The 20,022-nt window shown below is 43.1% G+C and overlaps 1 protein-coding gene across 1 annotated transcript; it reads left to right on the forward strand.

Annotated features, from left to right (window-relative positions):
- Positions 1–5,926: 5,926 nt before the first annotated feature.
- LOC119314261 (chlorophyllase-1-like) lies at positions 5,927–7,326 on the forward strand. Its single transcript, XM_037589004.1, has 2 exons — positions 5,927–6,425; positions 6,596–7,326. The coding sequence occupies exons 1-2, from the start codon at positions 6,150–6,152 to the stop codon at positions 7,265–7,267; spliced, it is 948 nt and encodes a 315-aa protein (XP_037444901.1). The 5' UTR covers positions 5,927–6,149; the 3' UTR covers positions 7,268–7,326.
- Positions 7,327–20,022: the final 12,696 nt, after the last annotated feature.

Here is a 20,022-nt window from a genome sequence, read left to right on the forward strand (position 1 = left end):
ACAACCATAAGGCTCCTGCCAGTTGCCGATAACTCGGTTACAAAACATGATCATCTCATACAATAAAATCAGCATCATGTCTTGACCATATCACATCAGAACATGCCCTGCAAAAACAAGTTAGACGTCATCTACTTTGTTGTTGCAAGTTTTACGTGGCTGCTACGGGCTTAAGTAAGAACCAATCTCACCTATGCATCAAAACCACAATGATAGTTTGTCAAATAGACTCCGTTTTAACCTTCGCAAGGACCAGGCGTAGCCACACTCGGTTCAACTAAAGTTGGAGAGACAGTCGCCCGCAAGCCACCTATGTGCAAAGCACGTCGGGAGAACCGGTCTCGCGTAAGCGTACGCGTAATGTTGGTCCGGGTCGTCTCGTCCAACAATACCGCCGAACCAAAGTATGACATGCTGGTAGGCAGTATGACTTATATCGCCCACAACTCACTTGTGTTCTACTCGTGCATATAACATCAAACCAAAAAACCTAGGCTCGGATGCCACTGTTGGGAAACGTAGTAATTTCAAAAAATTTCCTACGCACACGCAAGATCATGGTGATGCATAGCAACGAGAGGGGAGAGTGTTATCTACGTACCCATGCAGACCGACTGCGGAAGCGTTGACGCAACATAGAGGAAGTAGTCGTACGTCTTCTCGATCCGACCGATCCAAGCACCGTTACTCCGGCACCTCCGAGTTCTTGGCACACGTATAGCTCGATGACGATCCCCGGGCTCCGATCCAGCAAAGCGTCGGGGAGGAGTTTCATCAGCACGACGGCGTGGTGACGATCTTGATGTTCTACCGTCGTAGGGCTTCGCCTAAGCGCCGCTACAATATGATCGAGGTGGAATATGGTTGCAGGGGGCACCGCACACGGCTAAGGAACGATCTCAAGGATCAACTTGTGTGTCTAGAGGTGCCCCCCTGCCCCTGTATATAAAGGATCCAAGGGGGAGGGGGCGGCCGGCCAGGAGGAGGGCGCAGGAGGAGTCCTGCTCCTACCGGGAGTAGGACTCCCCCCCCCCCCAATCCTAGTTGGAATAGGATTCCCCGAGGGGGAAAGAGAGAGAGGGGGGCCGGCCACCTCTCCTTGTCCTAATAGGACTAGGGGAGGAGGGAGACGCGCGGCCCACCTTGGGCTGCCCCTTTCTCCTTTCCACTAAAGCCCACTAAGGCCCATATAGCTCCCGGGGGGTTCCGGTAACCTCCCGGTACTCCGGTAAAATCTCGATTTCACCCGGGACACTTCCGATATCCAAACATAGGCTTCCAATATATCAATCTTTATGTCTCGACCATTTTGAGACTCCTCGTCATGTCCGTGATCACATCCGGGACTCTGAACTAACTTCGGTACATCAAAATGCATAAACTCATAATAACTGTCATCGTAACGTTAAGCGTGCGGACCCTACGGTTCGAGAACAATACATACATGATTGAGACACATCTCCAGTCAATAACCAATAGCGGGACCTGGATGCCCATATTGGCTCCTACATATTCTACGAAGATCTTTATCGGTCAGACCACATAACAACATACGTTGTTCCCTTTGTTATCGGTATGTTACTTGCTCGAGATTCGATCGTCGATATCCAATACCTAGTTCAATCTCGTTACCGGCAAGTCTCTTTACTCGTTCCGTAATACATCATCTCACAACTAACATACTAGTTGTAATGCTTGCAAGGCTTATGTGATGTGCATTACCGAGAGGGCCCAGAGATACCTCTCCGACAATCGGAGTGACAAATCCTAATCTCGAAATACGCCAACCCAACATGTACCTTTGGAGACACCTGTAGTACTCCTTTATAATCACCCAGTTACGTTGTGACGTTTGGTAGCACCCAAAGTGTTCCTCCGGTAAACGGGAGTTGCATAATCTCATAGTCATAGGAACATGTATAAGTCATGAAGAAAGCAACAACAACATACTAAACGATCGGGTGCTAAGCTAATGAAATGGGTCATGTCAATGAGATCATTCACTTAATGATGTGATCCCGTTAATCAAATAATAACTCATTGTTCATGGTTAGGAAACATAACCATCTTTGATTAACGAGCTAGTCAAGTAGAGGCATACTAGTGACACTCTGTTTGTCTATGTATTCACACATGTATTATGTTTCCGGTTAATACAATTCTAGCATGAATAATAAACATTTATCATGATATAAGGAAATAAATAATAACTTTATTATTGCCTCTAGGGCATATTTCCTTCACTCTGTTGCTGGAGTATCGATGCGAACGAGAGAATAGATCTGAGATTGGAGGGAGCGAAAAAAACGCAAAAGGTCGTGCGGCCGGCGGCTGCCCTATACACGTACATAAATAGAACAGCGACAGGAAGCCACGAACAGGCCTGTCAAGCTGGGACTGAGAGAATTTACGTTGTGGGCGTTTGGGCTTCTGACCGAGCGTTTCATTCCAAGTTGATGGGTTCAGCCCTGACTTTGTATTGGTTCATGCACATACTATACATGTATTATACCCCTCGCCAGGCAAAGTCGTTGGGTTTAGCTGAACCCAACGCTCATACGCTGGCTCCGCCACTGTCTGAAATGGTTTTAGGGTAGAAGAGAGAAGGATTTTAGGCCCCACAGCAGCAATGCTTTTCCACATGCCTAAGAATTGTTGCCCAAACTTTTTGGCCTTCTTCAATTATCAAACATTTTAAAGCATGTTCAACACAATTAATCCAAAGCAAACAATATCAAACTCATCTATAAACACAACATCTTCCATCACAATCCACTCCTATATCACAACAAAAACAGAATAAATAATACCTCAAAGGCTTTTTGTCGAACACCTAACATGCACGGAGGGAATTGAATGTACCAATGTAGTTCGGAGATTGTAAATAGTAGTTTTGTTACTAAAAGGATGACTCGCGAGAATATGTGACACACACTAATAATATTTTTAGAACATTTGAGGGCTATTGTGAAACACTCATATTTTCTTGCAAAAAAGGAAGAGGGATAGAATGATATTGATGTGCGAAAAAACTATAGATCTTAGTTTCGTAGTCGATCTTCAAAGTCAGTTTCTGGTGAAAGAAAGTTTTGCGAACTAATTAGTGCACACATGGTGGTCTTAGAGCATGTCCAACGGATGACTTATTGCAGCCCTAAAATGATTTTAGGGCAGGAGAGAGAAGGTTTTTAGGCACCGCGACAACAAGGCTTTTACACATGCTTAAAAATTGTTGCCCAATTTTTTTTGGCCTTCTTCAGTTATCAAATAGTTTTAAGCATGTTCAACATAATTAATCCAGAACAAACAATATCAAACTCATCTACAAACACAATATCTTCCACCACAATCCACTCCTATATCACAACAAAAAACAGAAAAAATATTACCTCAAAGGCTTTCTATCGAACACCTAACATGCACATGGGGAATTGAATATCAACCAACGTAGCTCGAGGATTGTAAATAGTAGTTATGTTGCTAAAAGGATGGCTTGCGAGAATATGTGACACATACTAATACTATGTTTTAGAACATTTGAGAGCTCTTGAGAGTATATTGATATTGATTTGCACAAACTACTACAAATGTGAGCTTTGGAAGCAAAAAACTGTTGAGGTACCACTAAACACAACTAAAAACAGCTTTCTCGCACCTTTTCTTCCACTCCACCAATGACAAGATTCTAGTGGCTACTACTTCCTCCGTCCTGGTTTATTAGGCCTAAAGACAACTTCTCTTAGACTAAGACACATAGTAATTTTCTCACATTAATTCTTTCATTCCACCCCCAATGCACTCTCTCACATGCATGCAGCCAATAAAAAAGTAGGCATGAAGTGTATTAATTTTCCAGCCATGACACCAACAACAATGGCTTTCAATGCAGCCAATGAAATGGTTGCATGCATGCACCTTTCCAAAGCGGGCCTTATAAAAGGGACATGCTTGTGATGTTGAGAGGCCTAATAAACCCGGACGGAGGGAGTATTTGGCAATTTGACTTATTGACTAACCTAGGGATTCGTATTACTTCTGCTACTTCTGGCGAGTTGGCTACTGTTGTCTCTGATGTAGGAATTCCAACCCACGGAGCAAGATGATGAGCGGTCTGTCACTCATGGGCCACCGTTCACGTCGAAGAACACATAAAACACCATCACTCCTACATCGACCTCAATCATGACTACATCCGGTTTTCTAGGGTTCCCATTAAGGGCAAGATCTTTGGGTGGCTACTTTTCAGAGATAGGGTCAACTCGAAGGAAAACTTGCACCACAAGCATATTGTAGACCGATGCATGCCCCAGATGTGACGCCCCATGCGGGGATGCTGCCATCATTGCTCTACACTGCCCAGCCGCCGCTCAGGTGTGGATTCATTTGGGCATTCGGCACCCACCTCCCTCGACAGAATTTGGGAGACTGCATCGCCACTTGGCCTTGACCCCAACATTTCGCCCTTCGTTGCTCTCACCATCCTCTGGAAATTTTGGGACTCAAGCAAAGCGCTCATCGTCCACGACGAGCATCATCTCTCAAGGAGTAGGACTAGGAACATTGTATTTGACTTCTCACTCTGCATCTTTAGATTCAAAGACACTGCATCACAGACACGGCGGGAAAGCTACCTTTCTTCTACGGAATAGATAAATCCCGAACGTTCGGGATTTAAGCATGTCACCCCGAACGTTTTTTGACGGCAATTTTAGTTGCTGCAAGGTGGCAACTTTAGTTGTTAACACATGGGATTTTTTGTCAGAAAATTGCCATGTTTGTCAACATCGCCTTAACTAAAGTTGCCATGAAAAGAGTTCGGATTAGCATGCTTAAAAATCGAACGTTCGGGACTTATTGAGGTCCTTCTTCTATGCTTGATCCTCTCTTGTAAAGTAAACATTGATGGTTCGGTGGTAATATATTCATGTTGAGAGCTACATCAATCAGGCAGCGTCAAGTGCGGAATTGTGGAAATAAATGTGCACAATAAAACGGCCAGCCACATACATCACTGTGAGTACTATCGCACTGTTGATAAGAGAATCTTATTAACGGAGTAAATCAGTGAAGTACACACAAGCTCCACAGCTAGCAGCTAGCCCTATGTTGTGCTAAAATGGAGGTACAGCCATGAGAAGGGTGGAAATAAATGTGCACAACAAACCAGCCAGCCACGGACATCGCCGACAAATCGATGAGAATTCGAAAGAGTCCTGTTGAAGGAGTGACCGGGACATGATATTCCAAACACATAAAAATCTCGAGCAATTGTAACTGGTTTAACTTCATTCTATACATCATTCGAAGCTCGGATGTACTATCATGTAGTATGGCCTATTCATTCACGGGCGAGGCTGAACGCACATACCTCGGTTGCTCTATTTTCAGGAAAAATGTCAGAAACAAAACAACGAGCAAAAAGGGAAAAGGAACAGATGATTACTGCACTTTGCATTCCTACATGTCCGTGATGCTAACAGGTTCGCTTATAGCCTTCTACAATGGTAACTGTGAGTTAACATCGTGGAGAAGCGAATCGGATACACAGCACTATGAAATTCTTGTACGCGTATATGATTTTGATCAAGGACTAAATCAATCATAACAGTTCTCCTGTTTCAGAGCGGAGCAGATCTGACCTAATAGTAGCATATATGTTCTCTGGACAGAATTACTGCTGAAAACAAAGTACCTACAAAATCTTGTTGCACAATCCTACTACTTCTTAGCTCTCTCGCAGAGTTCTCATGATATCGAACCAGAGAGAAGCGAAATTTACAGGAAAAATATGAATCATGTATACAGAAATTAACAAGTTGGAGTGAGCGGCCCAGCCCACTCCCATGAGACCATGATCCCATCTATACTGTGCATCATGAAGTGATGGGATGGGGGACAGTTCAATGAACAAATTCAGTTAGATGGAATCAGTCTTATTCATGCATGTGGACATGGTCTATGTGCATTCAAAGCCTACATTTCTCCAACACGTTCTTCTCATTTCCCAAGCGAAGTGCTTTTAGGCTAATGCGTTAAGTAGCCACAATTAACATCCACCCTCCTATAAATTTGCCACCTTGGTTCTCTCTTCTCATCATCGCAACCTCAAAGCTCTCGTTAAGACAGAGACTTGGTGGCTTGAGTGAGAGATGGCAGCACCGGCAGAGACGATGAACAAGCCCGGCGCCGAGGTTCTCAAGGCACTCACCTCGGTGTTCCAGCCGGGGAAGCTTGCCGTCGAGGCGATTCAGGTGGATGAGAATGCGGCCCCGACACCGCCCATCCCGGTGCTGATCGTCGCACCCAAGGATGCGGGAACCTACCCCGTCGCTATGCTCTTGCACGGCTTCTTCCTCCATAACCACTTCTACGAACACCTTCTCCGGCACGTCGCGTCCCACGGCTTCATCATTGTCGCGCCCCAGGTCGATCGCTACCATCTTCACATGTACAGTATACAGAAATTACCTCAACAATGATGCAGAGACAGAGGGTTTAACCTCAAGTCTCTCAAAGAAGATGATCTGTTGTAACTCTGTATGTATGTTGGCTTGTGGTGATCAACTAACTAATTCTGCACCATTTTGTAGTGCAGTTCAGCATCAGTATCATACCTTCGGGTGACGCCGAGGACATCGCCGCGGCAGCCAAGGTGGCAGACTGGCTCCCCGACGGCCTCCCGTCCGTGCTGCCCAAAGGCGTCGAGCCGGAGCTCTCGAAGCTCGCCTTGGCCGGCCACAGCCGAGGAGGCCACACGGCTTTCTCCTTGGCCCTGGGGCATGCCAAGACCCAGCTAACCTTCTCCGCGCTCATCGGCCTCGACCCCGTCGCCGGCACGGGGAAGTCCTCCCAGCTCCAGCCCAAGATCCTCACCCACGAGCCCTCCTCCTTCGGCATGGCCATGCCGGTGCTGGTCGTCGGCACCGGGCTCGGCGAGGAGAAGAAGAACATATTCTTCCCTCCCTGCGCACCGAGGGACGTGAACCACGCGGAATTCTACCGCGAGTGCAGGCCGCCCTGCTACTACTTTGTGACCAAGGACTACGGGCATCTGGACATGCTGGACGACGGCGCCGCCAAGTTCATCACCTGCGTCTGCAAGGATGGGAACGGGTGCAAGGGCAAGATGAGGAGGTGCGTTGCTGGGATCATGGTGGCATTTCTGAATGCTGCCCTTGGTGGGAAAGATGGAGATCTTGAGGCCATACTGAGAGACCCGGCGGTTGCACCAACCACGCTTGATCCGGTTGAGCACCGCCTGGCGTGAAGCAGCAGCTGGCTCATGCCAAAGTTAGCCTGCCGCAGGTTGGCCCACTAAATAAAGTACAGACGTATTCCCTCCGTTCCAAAATACTTGATTTCCATTTGTTCAAAAATAGATGTACCTATATAGTAAAATATGTCTAGATACATCTATACTTTGACAAATGAAAGACATGTATTGTGAAACCGAGGGAGTACCTCTAAGCAATTTGCTTCACTTGTTCATGCAAGCTAAAACTGCTGCTGCTTTAGCTCTTGTGAGCCTGCAATGGTACTTCTGCTCTGTTTCCAGATGTATACTACTCTTGTGAGTATAAATCTTGGTTTTCGTGTCTTGGGCTGGAATATGCCGTCTGATCCCAAGCATACTAGGTGCAGTTCTGATCCTATGGAGAATTTGTAATCTAGTGTCAGACATGTATCTAGTTGACAATGAACAATAACGTACTAAAACAAACGTTGATGCAGAATCAGCATCAAGTAATCTATTAATATATGCTACATCATGTGGATGGATTTACTCCCTCCGTTCCGAATTACTCGTCATAGAAATAGATGTATCTAGATGTATTTTAGTTCTAGATACATCCACTTTTGCGACGAGTAATTTGGAACGGAGGGAGTACATTCAAGGGAAAGGGGGATTGATACAAAATCAGGCTACCCTAGGCGTTTACTCGAGTGATACACAACACCATTTTCTGTAGCTGCGTTCTCCACGCCACGACGCACCACAGTTCGGTTTCATCAGTTGCTCAGGCCACTAGCGGGCCGCCCCTATTTTTGTCAGCCTAGTGAGCTTTCCATTCCTTGTGCAACTGGCAGTAATTGTAGTTATATCTTGTTGCAGTGTCATACTAGTTATTTGGCATAACGTTGCAGTAGTGATCATATGAAAAATTGCTTTGTTGGAGTTGACAAGACTGCTGAGCTATTTAATCCTCGTATCTTTGCGATTTATGTATCAGTTGTTCAACTGGTAACTGTCCTCTGATACATCAATATCAAGAAATGATCCTAGTACCTGAACCATCAAGCTACCGGCTGAAAAGAAAAACAAGAGTCAATATTCTCGCTGTGGGAACTACTCCCTCCTGTAGGAAATCTATAAGGTGTTAATTTATTATCCAAGTTTGAAGTACAATATTACAAATCACAATCACAAGAAAGTACTTTTGGAAAAAACATAACCTTATTGTGCCTCAACATAATCCACATATTCTCAGATTAGTTGTTGGTCAAATTTAAACTTGGATGGCCAAACTACGGCCTACATTTCCAAACAGTGAAGGACATTGATGGTTTATACTGCAACTAGTCATTAACTTTCATCATTGAAAATTTGTAATGCAGAATGTAGCTGAGAATGTGGTGGCTGGTGAATAAGTACCTATGATGAAGATAGCTCCAATAAGTCAAGTAATGCCCCATCTGTCGTCTTGGAAGGGTCGTCTGGTGCACTTGATTTTCTTTGTGCCGGTCGTCAACTATGAAGCCAGTTTCTTTGCCAAAGGCATCTCGGTCGGATCAACAACGACTTTATATGCAGCGAAATCCACCTCCGCAATGCTTGCATCTGCCATGCTGGCATTTAGATTCGCAATTTCTTATGCGCGTTTCGGGCCGCCTGAGTTCGTAATCACACCCTTGGGGCTTGGCACTTTAAGCTTCAAGTACACAACGACTTTATATGCAGCGAAATCCACCTCCGCAATGCTTGCATCTGCCATGCTGGCATTTAGATTCGCAATTTCTTATGCGCGTTTCGGGCCGCCTGAGTTCGTAATCACACCCTTGGGGCTTGGCACTTTAAGCTTCAAGTACACTAGCATGGACGGGCCATACTTCGCGTACGCCGGCCGACCGAAGATGGCATGATACTCACTTTTGAAGTTGACGACCACAAAGGACAGGGACTCTTTGCGGTAGTTCTTCTCATCGTCGAATACGACTGGCAAGGAAATTTGAACGGGTGGTTTGGCACGCATGCCAGGGACCACCCCATGGAAGGTCATCCCAGTCGGATTAAGCTTCGACTGGGGAATTCCTATTTTGTCCAATATACTTGTGTACAAAATGTTCAGTCCAGCTCCTCTATCCATCAGCATGTTCCGCAGTCGGACCCTATTGACGAGTGGGTCGACCACGAGAGCTTGGCGTCCGACATAAGATATGTGCCGGGTGATCCAGACGGTCAAAGGTGATGGGCGTCTCTGACCAGTTCAGATAATTGGGGACAGCCGGGCCACCATATTGACCTCCTGACTGCGTACTTTGCGCACTCGATTGATCTCCAGGCCCGTAAAGATCAGTAGGATTGCCTTCTCACCGGGGTATCCATCCGAGTTGCAGTCCTCTGGCCAGCCGTGTGACGAGGATGGTCCCTCCTGGGATCCGACTGCGTGAAGCTAGCCGGTCAGAGACTATGAGATGAGCTCATTCTGTGCGACCCCCATCTTCAGGAAGGTGGATAGTTGTCGTATGCCGTCTGCGATGGCCCCGTTAGCAGGCTGTTGGATACCATCAGCCAGCTTGGTCGCCGCCCGGACATTGTCAGTCGGGGTGCCAAGGATTCAGAGATCACCGGGGCCTTCGACTACAAAATTGTTGTTTAAGTCCCACCCTCGTGGGATTACCGAAGGGTCGGGGCGTCGCGGCCGACTCATGTCCAGCAGATCATGCTCCCGAACCGGGCACGCCCCACCAGAATCTCCTGGCGTGGGCCTCAAGGGCCTTGTCAGTCGGCGAATCACCCGGAATGGGGGTGAGAAGGACTCGCTCGGCCGCCTCACGATGTTCTCTGGTGGCCGGGGTCCTCATCAGCTGCGCTTCCACCGATTGCTGTAGTTGGGTCCGCAGCAGCCTTCCCGCGACTCGGTTCAGGCGGTGGCGTGATGATAACCCACAAGTATAGGGGATCGCAACAGTTTTCGAGGGTAAAGTATTTAACCAAAATTTATTGATTCGACATAAGGGGAGCCAAAGAATACTCTCAAGTATTAGCAGCTGAGATGTCAATTCAACCACACCTGGAAACTTAGTATCTGCAGCAAAGTATTTAGTAGCAAAGTAATATGATAGTAGTGGAAACGGTAGCAAAAGGTAACAGTAGTAAAAGTAATATTTTTGGTATTTTGTAGTGAGGATAGCAATAGCAACGGGAAAGTAAATAAGCGAAGAACAATATATAGAAAGCTCGTAGGCAATGGATCGGTGATGGAGAATTATGCCGGATGCGGTTCATCATGTAACAGTCATAACCTAGGGTGACACAGAACTAGTTCCAGTTCATCAATGTAATGTAGGCATGTATTCCGAATATAGTCATACGTGCTTATGGAAAAGAACTTGCATGACATTTTTTGTCTTACCCTCCCGTGGCAGCGGGGTCCTTACGGAAACTAAGGGATATTAAGGCCTCCTTTTAATAGAGAACCGGAACAAAGCATTAACACATAGTGAATACATGAACTCCTCAAACTACGGTCATCACCGATAAGTATCCCGATTATTGTCACTTCGGGGTTAACGGATCATAACACATAATAGGTGACTATAGACTTGCAATATAGGATCAAGAACACTCATATATTGATGAAAACATAATAGGTTCAGATCTGAAATCATGGCACTCGGGCCCTAGTGACAAGCATTAAACATAGCAAAGTCATAGCAACATCAATCTCAGAACATAGTGGATACTAGGGATCAAACCCTAACAAAACTAACTCGATTACATAATAGATCCCATCCAACCCATCACCGTCCAGCAAGCCTACGATGGAATTACTCACGCACAGCGGTGAGCATGATGAAATTGGTGATGGAGGATGGTTGATGATGACGATGGCGACGAATTCCCCTCTCCGGAGCCCCGAACGGACTCCAGATCAGCCCTCCCGAGAGGTTAGGGCTTGGCGGCGGCTTCGTATCGTAAAACGCGATGAATTCTTCTCTCTGACTTTTTTCTCCCTGAAACACAATATATAGAGTTGGAGTTGGAGTCGGAGAGGCACCAGGGGGCCCACGAGGTAGGGGGCACGCCCTAGGGGGGTAGGCGCGCCCCCACCCTCGTGGAGAGGTGGTGGGCCCCCTGGCCTTCATCTTTTGCAGGTATTTTTTATATTTTCCAAAAAGTTGCTCCGTGAAGTTTTAGGTCATTCCGAGAACGTTTGTTTCGCACATAAATAACACCATGGTAATTCTGCTGAAAACAACATCAGTCCGGGTTAGTTCCATTCAAATCATGCAAGTTAGAGTCCAAAACAAGGGCAAAAGTATTTGGAAAAGTAGATACGTTGGAGACGTATCAACTCCCCCAAGCTTAAACCTTTGCTTGTCCTCAAGCAATTCAGTTGACAAACTGAAAGTGATAAAGAGAAACTTTTACAAACTCTATTTGCTCTTGTTGTTTTAAATATCTAAAGCCAGCATTCAAGTTTTCAACAAAGATTATAACTAACCACATTCGCAATAACGCTTAGGTCTCAAGTTTACTCATATCAATGGCATATTCAACTAGCGAGCAATAATAATAAATCTCGGATGACAACACTTTCTCAAAACAACCATAATATGATATAACAAGATGGTATCTCGCTAGCCCTTTCTGAGACCACAAAACATAAATGCAGAGCACCTTTAAAGACCAAGGACTGACTAGACATTGTAATACATGGTAAAAGAGATCCAGTCAAGTCATACTCAATGTAAATTAACAGTAATGAATGCAAATGATAGCGGTGCTATCCAACTGGTTCTTTTTAATAAGAGGATGATGACTTAGCATAAAAGTAAATAGATAGGCCCTTCGCAGAGGGAAGCAGGGATTTGTAGAGGTGCCAGAGCTCGGTTTTGAAACAGAGGTGAATAATATTTTGAGCGGTATACTTTCATTGTCAACATAACAACCAAGAGATGGCGATATCTTCCATGCTACACACATTATAGGCGGTTCCCAAACAGAATGGTAAAGTTTATACTCCCCCTTCCACCAACAAGCATCAATCCATGGCTTGCTCGAAACAACGAGTGCCTCCAACTAACAAGGGTCCCAGGGGGAGTTTTGTTTGCAATTATTTTGATTTAGTTTGCATAAAGCATGGGACTGGGCATCCCGGTGACCATCCATTTATCTCATGAGTGAGGAGCGGAGTCCACTCCTCTTGAGAATAACCCGCCTAACATGGAAGATACAGACAGTCCTAGTTGATATATGAGCTATTCAAGCATACAAAACAGAATATTTATTCGAAGGCTTAGAGTTTGGCACATACAAATTTACTTGGAACGGCAGGCAGATACCGTATATAGGTAGGTATAGTGAACTCATGTGGAATAACTTTGGGGTTTAAGGGATTGGATGCACAAGCAGTATTCCCGCTTAGTACAAGTGAAGGCTAGCAAAAGACTGGGAAGCGACCAGCTAGAGAGCGACAACAGTCATGAACATGCATTAAAATTAATCAACACCGAATGCAAGCATGAGTAGGATATAATCCACCATGAACATAAATATCGTGAAGGCTATGTTGATTTTATTTCAACTACATGCGTGAACATGCGCCAAGTCAAGTCATTTAAATCGTTCAAAGGAGGATACCACCCTATCATACCATATCACAACCATTTTAATAGCATGTTGGCACGCAAGGTAAACCATTATAACTCATAGCTAATCAAGTATGGCACAAGAAACTATGATCTCTAGTTGTCATTGCAAACATGTTTATTCATAATAGGCTGAATCAGGAACGATGAACTAATCATATTTACAAAAACAAAAGAGGTCGAGTTCATACTAGCTTTTCTCATCTCAGTCAGTCCATCATATATCGTCATAATTGCCTTTCACTTGCACGACCGAACGATGTGAATAATAATAATAGTGCGCGTGCATTGGACTAAGCTGGAATCTGCAAGCATTCAATAAACAGGAGAAGACAAGACAATATGGGCTCTTTTGTCAGATCAACAATAATGCATATAAGAGCCACTTCAACAATTTAATTATGGCCTTCTCCTATCGACCCCCAAAGAAAAGAAAAGAAATAAAACTATTTACACGGGAAAGCTCTCAACAAGCAAAAGAAGAACATGAAATATTTTTGAGTTTTCTTTTTAATTACTACTACAAGCATGGAAAGTAAACTAATTAAAAGCTACAACTAACTTTTTTGGTTTTTCTTAAGGTTTATTAAACACACAAGAAGAAAGCATAAAAAGGAAATTAAACTAGCATGGATGATACAATGAAAAATATGAGCACCGACATCTAGCAATGAGTGTGTGAACATAAATGTAATGTCGGTGGAAAATACGTACTCCCCCAAGCTTAGGCTTTTGGCCTAAGTTGGTCTATGGCCACGGATGGCCTGGCGGATATCCATAATAGTAGTTGGGGTCGTACTGCGATGCAGCGGCTATCGCCTGCTGAGCTGCAGCATGGCGACGAGCGGCCTCTGCTCTCCTCTCGTACTCATCTGCCTACTCTCTGGTAATAGTATATCTTATTTTTGCCTGATGATCAAAGAAGGCAGGAGCATGGAGATTAATATGGACAGCACGGCGTCTGTCAAAGATTAGTCGATACTGTGAGGTGATTCATTCCTCTTGACAAACTGGTGGTGAACCATAGCATTAAAGTCTAGGTAAGCAGGAGGTAGTTCAATATCATCTTCGTGTATGGCTATACCAAGAAAATTAGCTATGCGGGTTGCATAAATTCCTCTAAAGAAATCTCCATTAAATCTATTAAGATGCAACCTACGTGCAATAATGGCTCCCAAATTATAAGATTTATCTCCTAACACAACACTCCTAAGAATACTGAGGTCAGGAACACACATATGACATGCTTCATCTTTACCATTTATGCATCTACCTATAAAAAAGAGCAAAATAATGTATAGCAGGAAAGTGAATGCTCCCTATGGTGGCTTGTGTTATATCTCTAGATTCTCCCACAGTTATGCTAGCAAGAAAATCTCTAAATTCAGATTTGCGAGGATCCTTATACTACCCCATTGTGGAAGTTTGCAAGCAGTGGTAAAATCCTCTAAGTCCATAGTATAAGAATTTTCATAAAGATAAAACAGGACAGTTGGAGAATTACATGAAGATGAAAATTCAAACCTCCTCACAAAGGTACTAGTGAGATTGTGATACTGACTGCACTTCTCTTCCTCGAAGCTCACAAGATCGACGCTACGCAAATATGCGTTGAATTCTTCCTTAATTCCTGCTCGATCCATAAAATTTTCAGAAGGCCACTCACAAGGACGCACTAGAGCGTCTCTTGGTGGCTCTTCATCAGCATCACGCATTGCAAGCCTAGGTCCTTGCTTCCTTGAGGAACCACCTTGGAACATTTTCCTAAGCATTTTTCTTCCTTTGAAAAATTCTGAAATTTTTTAGTAACTTCAAAAATAAAAGTAAACCAAACTCAATAATATTGATAGCAACTACTTCTACAAGTGCCTAGGGCCTATATCATGCATCAAAACTACTTTTGACCATATAAATTTGACATGCGAGCTCAAGAACAGGGTCACCTAAGCAGCAAAAATTTGCAATGAATAAAGCACTAGAACAAAAACTAATTGGACCAATGGAGGAGTTACATACCAAGGAACAATCTCCCCAAGCAGTTTTGTGAGAGGTGCTTTGAACAAGGAGATCGAAAATGGCAGCAAAACGAGCTTGGACTCGGGTTTGAGCTGGTTGTTCGTGTTTGTGGGAGGAAGAAGTGTGTGGGTGAAAGGATAAGTGGAGGAGGGCCACCGTGGGCCCACGAGGCAGGAGGCGCGCCCTCCACCCTCGTGGGCAGGTGGTTGACCCCCCTGCCGTGTTCTTAGTGCCAAATATTCTCAAATATTCTAGAAAAAAAACATATTTAAATTTCAAGGCATTTGGAGAACTTTTATTTTCGGGGTATTTTTATATTGCACGGATAATCAGATAACATACAGAAAATATTTATTTTTATTTTATTTAATATAAATAACAGAAAGTAAAAGCGGGGTACAGAAGGTTGTGCCTTCTAGTTTCATCCATCTCATAATCATCAAAAGGAATCCACTAACAAGGTTGATCAAGTCTTGTTAACGAACTCATTCCGAATAACATGGAACCGAATTTTTTTCGAATAACACTATGTTACCTCAACGGGGATATGCACATCCCCAATAATAAGAATATCATATTTCTTCTTGACAGTAGGAAGAGGAAATTCAAAACCTCCAAATATAATCGATGGAATTTTTCCAATAGAGTTGATACTATGAACTTGAGGTTGTTTCCTCGGAAAGTGTACCGTATGCTCATTACCATTAACATGAAAAGTGACGTTGCCTTTAGTGCAGTCAATAACAGCCCCTGCAGTATTTAAAAAGGGTCTTCCAAGAATAATAGACATACTATCGTCCTCGGGAATATCAAGAATAACAAAGTCCGTTAAAATAGTAACATTTGCAACTACAACAGGTACATCCTCACAAATACCGACAGGTATAGAAGTTGATTTATCAACCATTTGCAAAGATATTTCAGTAGGTGTCAAACTTATTCAAATCAAGTCTACGATATAAAGAGAGAGGCATAACACTAACACCGGCTCCAAGATCACATAAAGCAGTTTTAACATAGTTTCTTTTAATAGAGCATGATATAGTGGGCACACCGGGATCTCCAAGTTTCTTAGGTATTCCACCCTTAAAAGTATAATTAGCAAGCATGGTGGAAATTTCAGCTTCCGGTATCTTTCTTTTATTTGTAACAATTTCTTTCATGTACTTAGCATAAGGATTCATTTTAAGCATATCAGTTAATCGCATACGCAAAAAGATAGGTCTAATCATTTCAGCAAAGCGCTCAAAATCCTCATCATCCTTTTTCTTGGATGGTTTGGGAGGAAAAGGCATGGGTTTCTGAACCCATGGTTCTCTTTCTTTACCATGTTTTCTAGCAACAAAATCTTTCTTATCATAACATTGATTCTTTGATTGTGGGTTATCAATATCAACAACAGGTTCAATTTCTACATCACTATCATTACTAGGTTGAGCATCATCATGAACATTATCATTAACACTAGTTTTAGGTTCATTACCGGATCGAGTTTCAGCATTAGAAATAGAAATATCATTTGGATTCTCAGGTGTTTCAATAACAGGTTCACTAGAAGCATGCAAAGTCCTATCATTTTTCTTTTTCTTCCTTTTAGAAGGACTAGGTGCATCTATATTATTTCTCCGATAATCTTGCTCAATTCTCTTGTGATGGCCTTTAGGGTACAAAGGTTCCTGAGTCATTTTACCACCTCTAGTCATAACTCTAACAACATTATCATTATTCTTACTATTCAATTCATTGAGCAAATCATTTTGAGCTTTAAGTACTTGTTCTACTTGAGAGGTAACCATAGAAGCATGTTTACTAATAAGTTTAAGTTCCCCTTTGACATTAGCCATATAATCACCCAAGTGTTCAAGCATATTTGAATTGTATTTCAATTGTCTACCAAAATAAGCATTAAAGTCTTCTTGCTTAGCCATAAATTTATCAAACTCATCTAAGCATGGGCTAGCAAACTTAGTAAAATGGATTTCAGCTTTATCATATCTATAGAGAGAATTTACCTTTACTACCTGTGTCGGGTTATCAAGACCATGAGTTTCTTCAACAGGCGGTAAATTAAGACCATGTATTTCTTCAATAGGAGGTAAATTCTTAACATCTTCAGCTTTACTACCTTTTTCTTTCATAGATTTCTTTGCCTCTTGCATATCTTCAGGACTGAGAAATAGAATGCTCCTCTTTTTCAGAGTGGATTTAGGAATAGGCTCAGGAATTGGCTCCGGAGGTGTCCAATTATTTTCATTTTTCAACATATTATTCAATAGAATTTCAAATTCATCCGGTGTTCTTTCCCTGAAAACAGAACCAACACAACTATCCAGGTAATCTCTGGAAGCATCGGTTAGTCCATTATAAAAGATATCAAGTATTTCATTTTTCTTTAGAGGATGGTGAGGCAAAGCATTAAGTAATTGGAGAAGCCTCCCCCAAGCTTGTGGGATACTCTCTTCTTCAACTTGCACAAAATTATATATATCCCTTAAAGCAGCTTGTTTCTTATGAGCAGGGAAATATTTAGCAGAGAAGTAATAAATCATATCCTGGGGACTATGCACACAACCAGGATCAAGAGAATTAAACCATATCTTAGCATCACCCTTTAATGAGAACGGAAATATTTTAAGGATATAAAAGTAGCGAGTTCTCTCATCTTTAGTAAACAGGGTAGCTATATCATTTAATTTAGTAAGATGTGCCACAACAGTTTCATATTCATAACCATGAAAAGGATCAGATTCAACCAAAGTAATTATATCAGGATCAACAGAGAATTCAATATCCTTATCGGTAACACAGATAAGTGAAGTAGCAAAAGCAGGGTCAGGTTTCATTCTAGCATTTAGAGATTGCTTGTTCCATTTAGCTAATAGCCTCTTAAGTTCGTATCTATCTTTGCAAGCTAAAATAGCTAAAGAGGCTTCTTGATCAAAAACATAACCCTCAGGAATAACAAGTGATTCTTCATCATCACTTTATCAGCATTATCAGATTCAATATTTTCAATCTCTCTAGCCCTAGCAAGTTGTTCATCCAGAAATTCACCAAGTGGCACAGTAGTATCAAGCATAGAAGTAGTTTCATCATAAGTATTATGTATAGCAGAAGTAGCATCATCAATAACATGCGACATATCAGAACGAATAGCAGAAGCAGTTTTAGGTGTCGCAAGCTTACTGAAAACAGAAGGTGAATCAAGTGCAGAGCTAGATGGCAGTTCCTTACCTCCCCTCGTAGTTGAGGGATAAATCTTGGTTCTTGGATCTTTGAAGTTCTTCATAATGATAAGAAGATATAAATCCCAAGTGACTCAAAGAATAGAGCTATGTTCCCCGGCAACGGCGCCAGAAAATAGTCTTGATAACCCACAAGTATAGGGGATTGCAACAGTTTTCGAGGGTAAAGTATTTAACCAAAATTTATTGATTCGACACAAGGGGAGCCAAAGAATACTCTCAAGTATTAGCAGCTGAGTTGTTAATTCAACCACACCTGGAAACTTAGTATCTGTAGCAAAGTATTTAGTAGCAAAGTAATATGATAGTAGTGGAAACGGTAGCAAAAGATAACAGTAGTAAAAGTAATATTTTTGGTATTTTGTAGTGAGGATAGCAATAGCAACGGGAAAGTAAATAAGTGAAGAACAATATATGGAAAGCTCGTAGGCAATGGATCAGTGATGGAGAATTATGCCGGATGTGGTTCATCATGTAACAGTCATAACCTAGGGTGACATAGAACTAGCTCCAGTTCATCAATGTAATGTAGGCATGTATTCCGAATATAGTCATACGTGCTTATGGAAAAGAACTTGCATGACATCTTTTGTCCTACCCTCCCATGGCAGCGGGGTCCTTACGGAAACCAAGGGATATTAAGGCCTCCTTTTAATAGAGTACCGAAACAAAGCATTAACACATAGTGAATACATGAACTCCTCAAACTATGATCATCACCGGTAAGTATCCCGATTATTGTCACTTCGGGGTTAACGGATCATAACACATAATAGGTGACTATAGACTTGCAAGATAGGTGTAACGCCCTCGATGCGGCTATATCTCCTATGTGTCGAAGCACGACTTAGAGGCATAACCGCATTGAAAGCAATGTCGCAAGTAAGGTAATCTTCACAACAACCCATGTATATATATATATATAAAGGGGAAATGATACATAGTTGGCTTACAATCGCCACTTCATACAATTACATGAATAAAGCATTACATCATCCAGATACAATCAAGGTCCGACTACGGAACCAAAATAAAGAAGACTACCCAAATTCTACACAGATCCCTGATCGACCCCAACTGGGCTCCACTACTGATCAACTAGAACGAAACAACATAACGGACAAGATCTTCATCAAGCTCCTCCTTGAGCTTGGTTCAGACACCTGCACGGTATCATCGGCACCTGCAAATTGGTTTTGGAAGTATCTGTGAGTCACAGGGACTCAGCAATCTCACACCCTCGCGATCAAGACTATTTAAGCTTATAGGTAGGGTAAAAGGTATGAGGTGGAGCTGCAGCAAGCGACTAGCATATATGGTGTCTAACCTATTCGCAAAAGAGAGCGAGAAGAGAAGGCAAAGCACGATCGAGAAACTATGATCAAGAAGTGATCCTAGAACAACCTACGTCAAGCATAACTCCAACACCGTGTTCACTTCCCGGACTCCGCCGGAAAGAGACCATCATGGCTACACACGTGGTTGATGTATTTTAATTAAGGTCAACTTCAGGTTTTCTACAACCGGACATTAACAAATTCCCATCTGCCCATAACCACGAGCATGGCTTTCGAAAGTTCAAATCCCTGCAGGGGTGTCCCAACTTAGCCCATCACAAGCTCTCACGGTCAACAAAGGATATTCCTTCTCCCAAGACAATCCAATCAGGCTCGGCATCTAGGTTACAAGACATCCTCGACAATGGTAAAAGAAGTCCAGCAACACTGCCCGAATGTGCCGACAAATCCCGATAGGAGCTGCACATATCTTGTTCTCAGGGCACACTCAGATGAGCAATCCGTACAACTAAAACCAGACCTCGAGTTTCCCCGAGGTGGCGCTGCAAGGGGCTCTAGTTTGGACCAACACTCAGAGGAGCACTGGCCCG

Source organism: Triticum dicoccoides, chromosome 6A (assembly GCF_002162155.2).
Source record: "Triticum dicoccoides isolate Atlit2015 ecotype Zavitan chromosome 6A, WEW_v2.0, whole genome shotgun sequence".
NCBI classification, from domain to species: Eukaryota; Viridiplantae; Streptophyta; class Magnoliopsida; order Poales; family Poaceae; genus Triticum; species Triticum dicoccoides.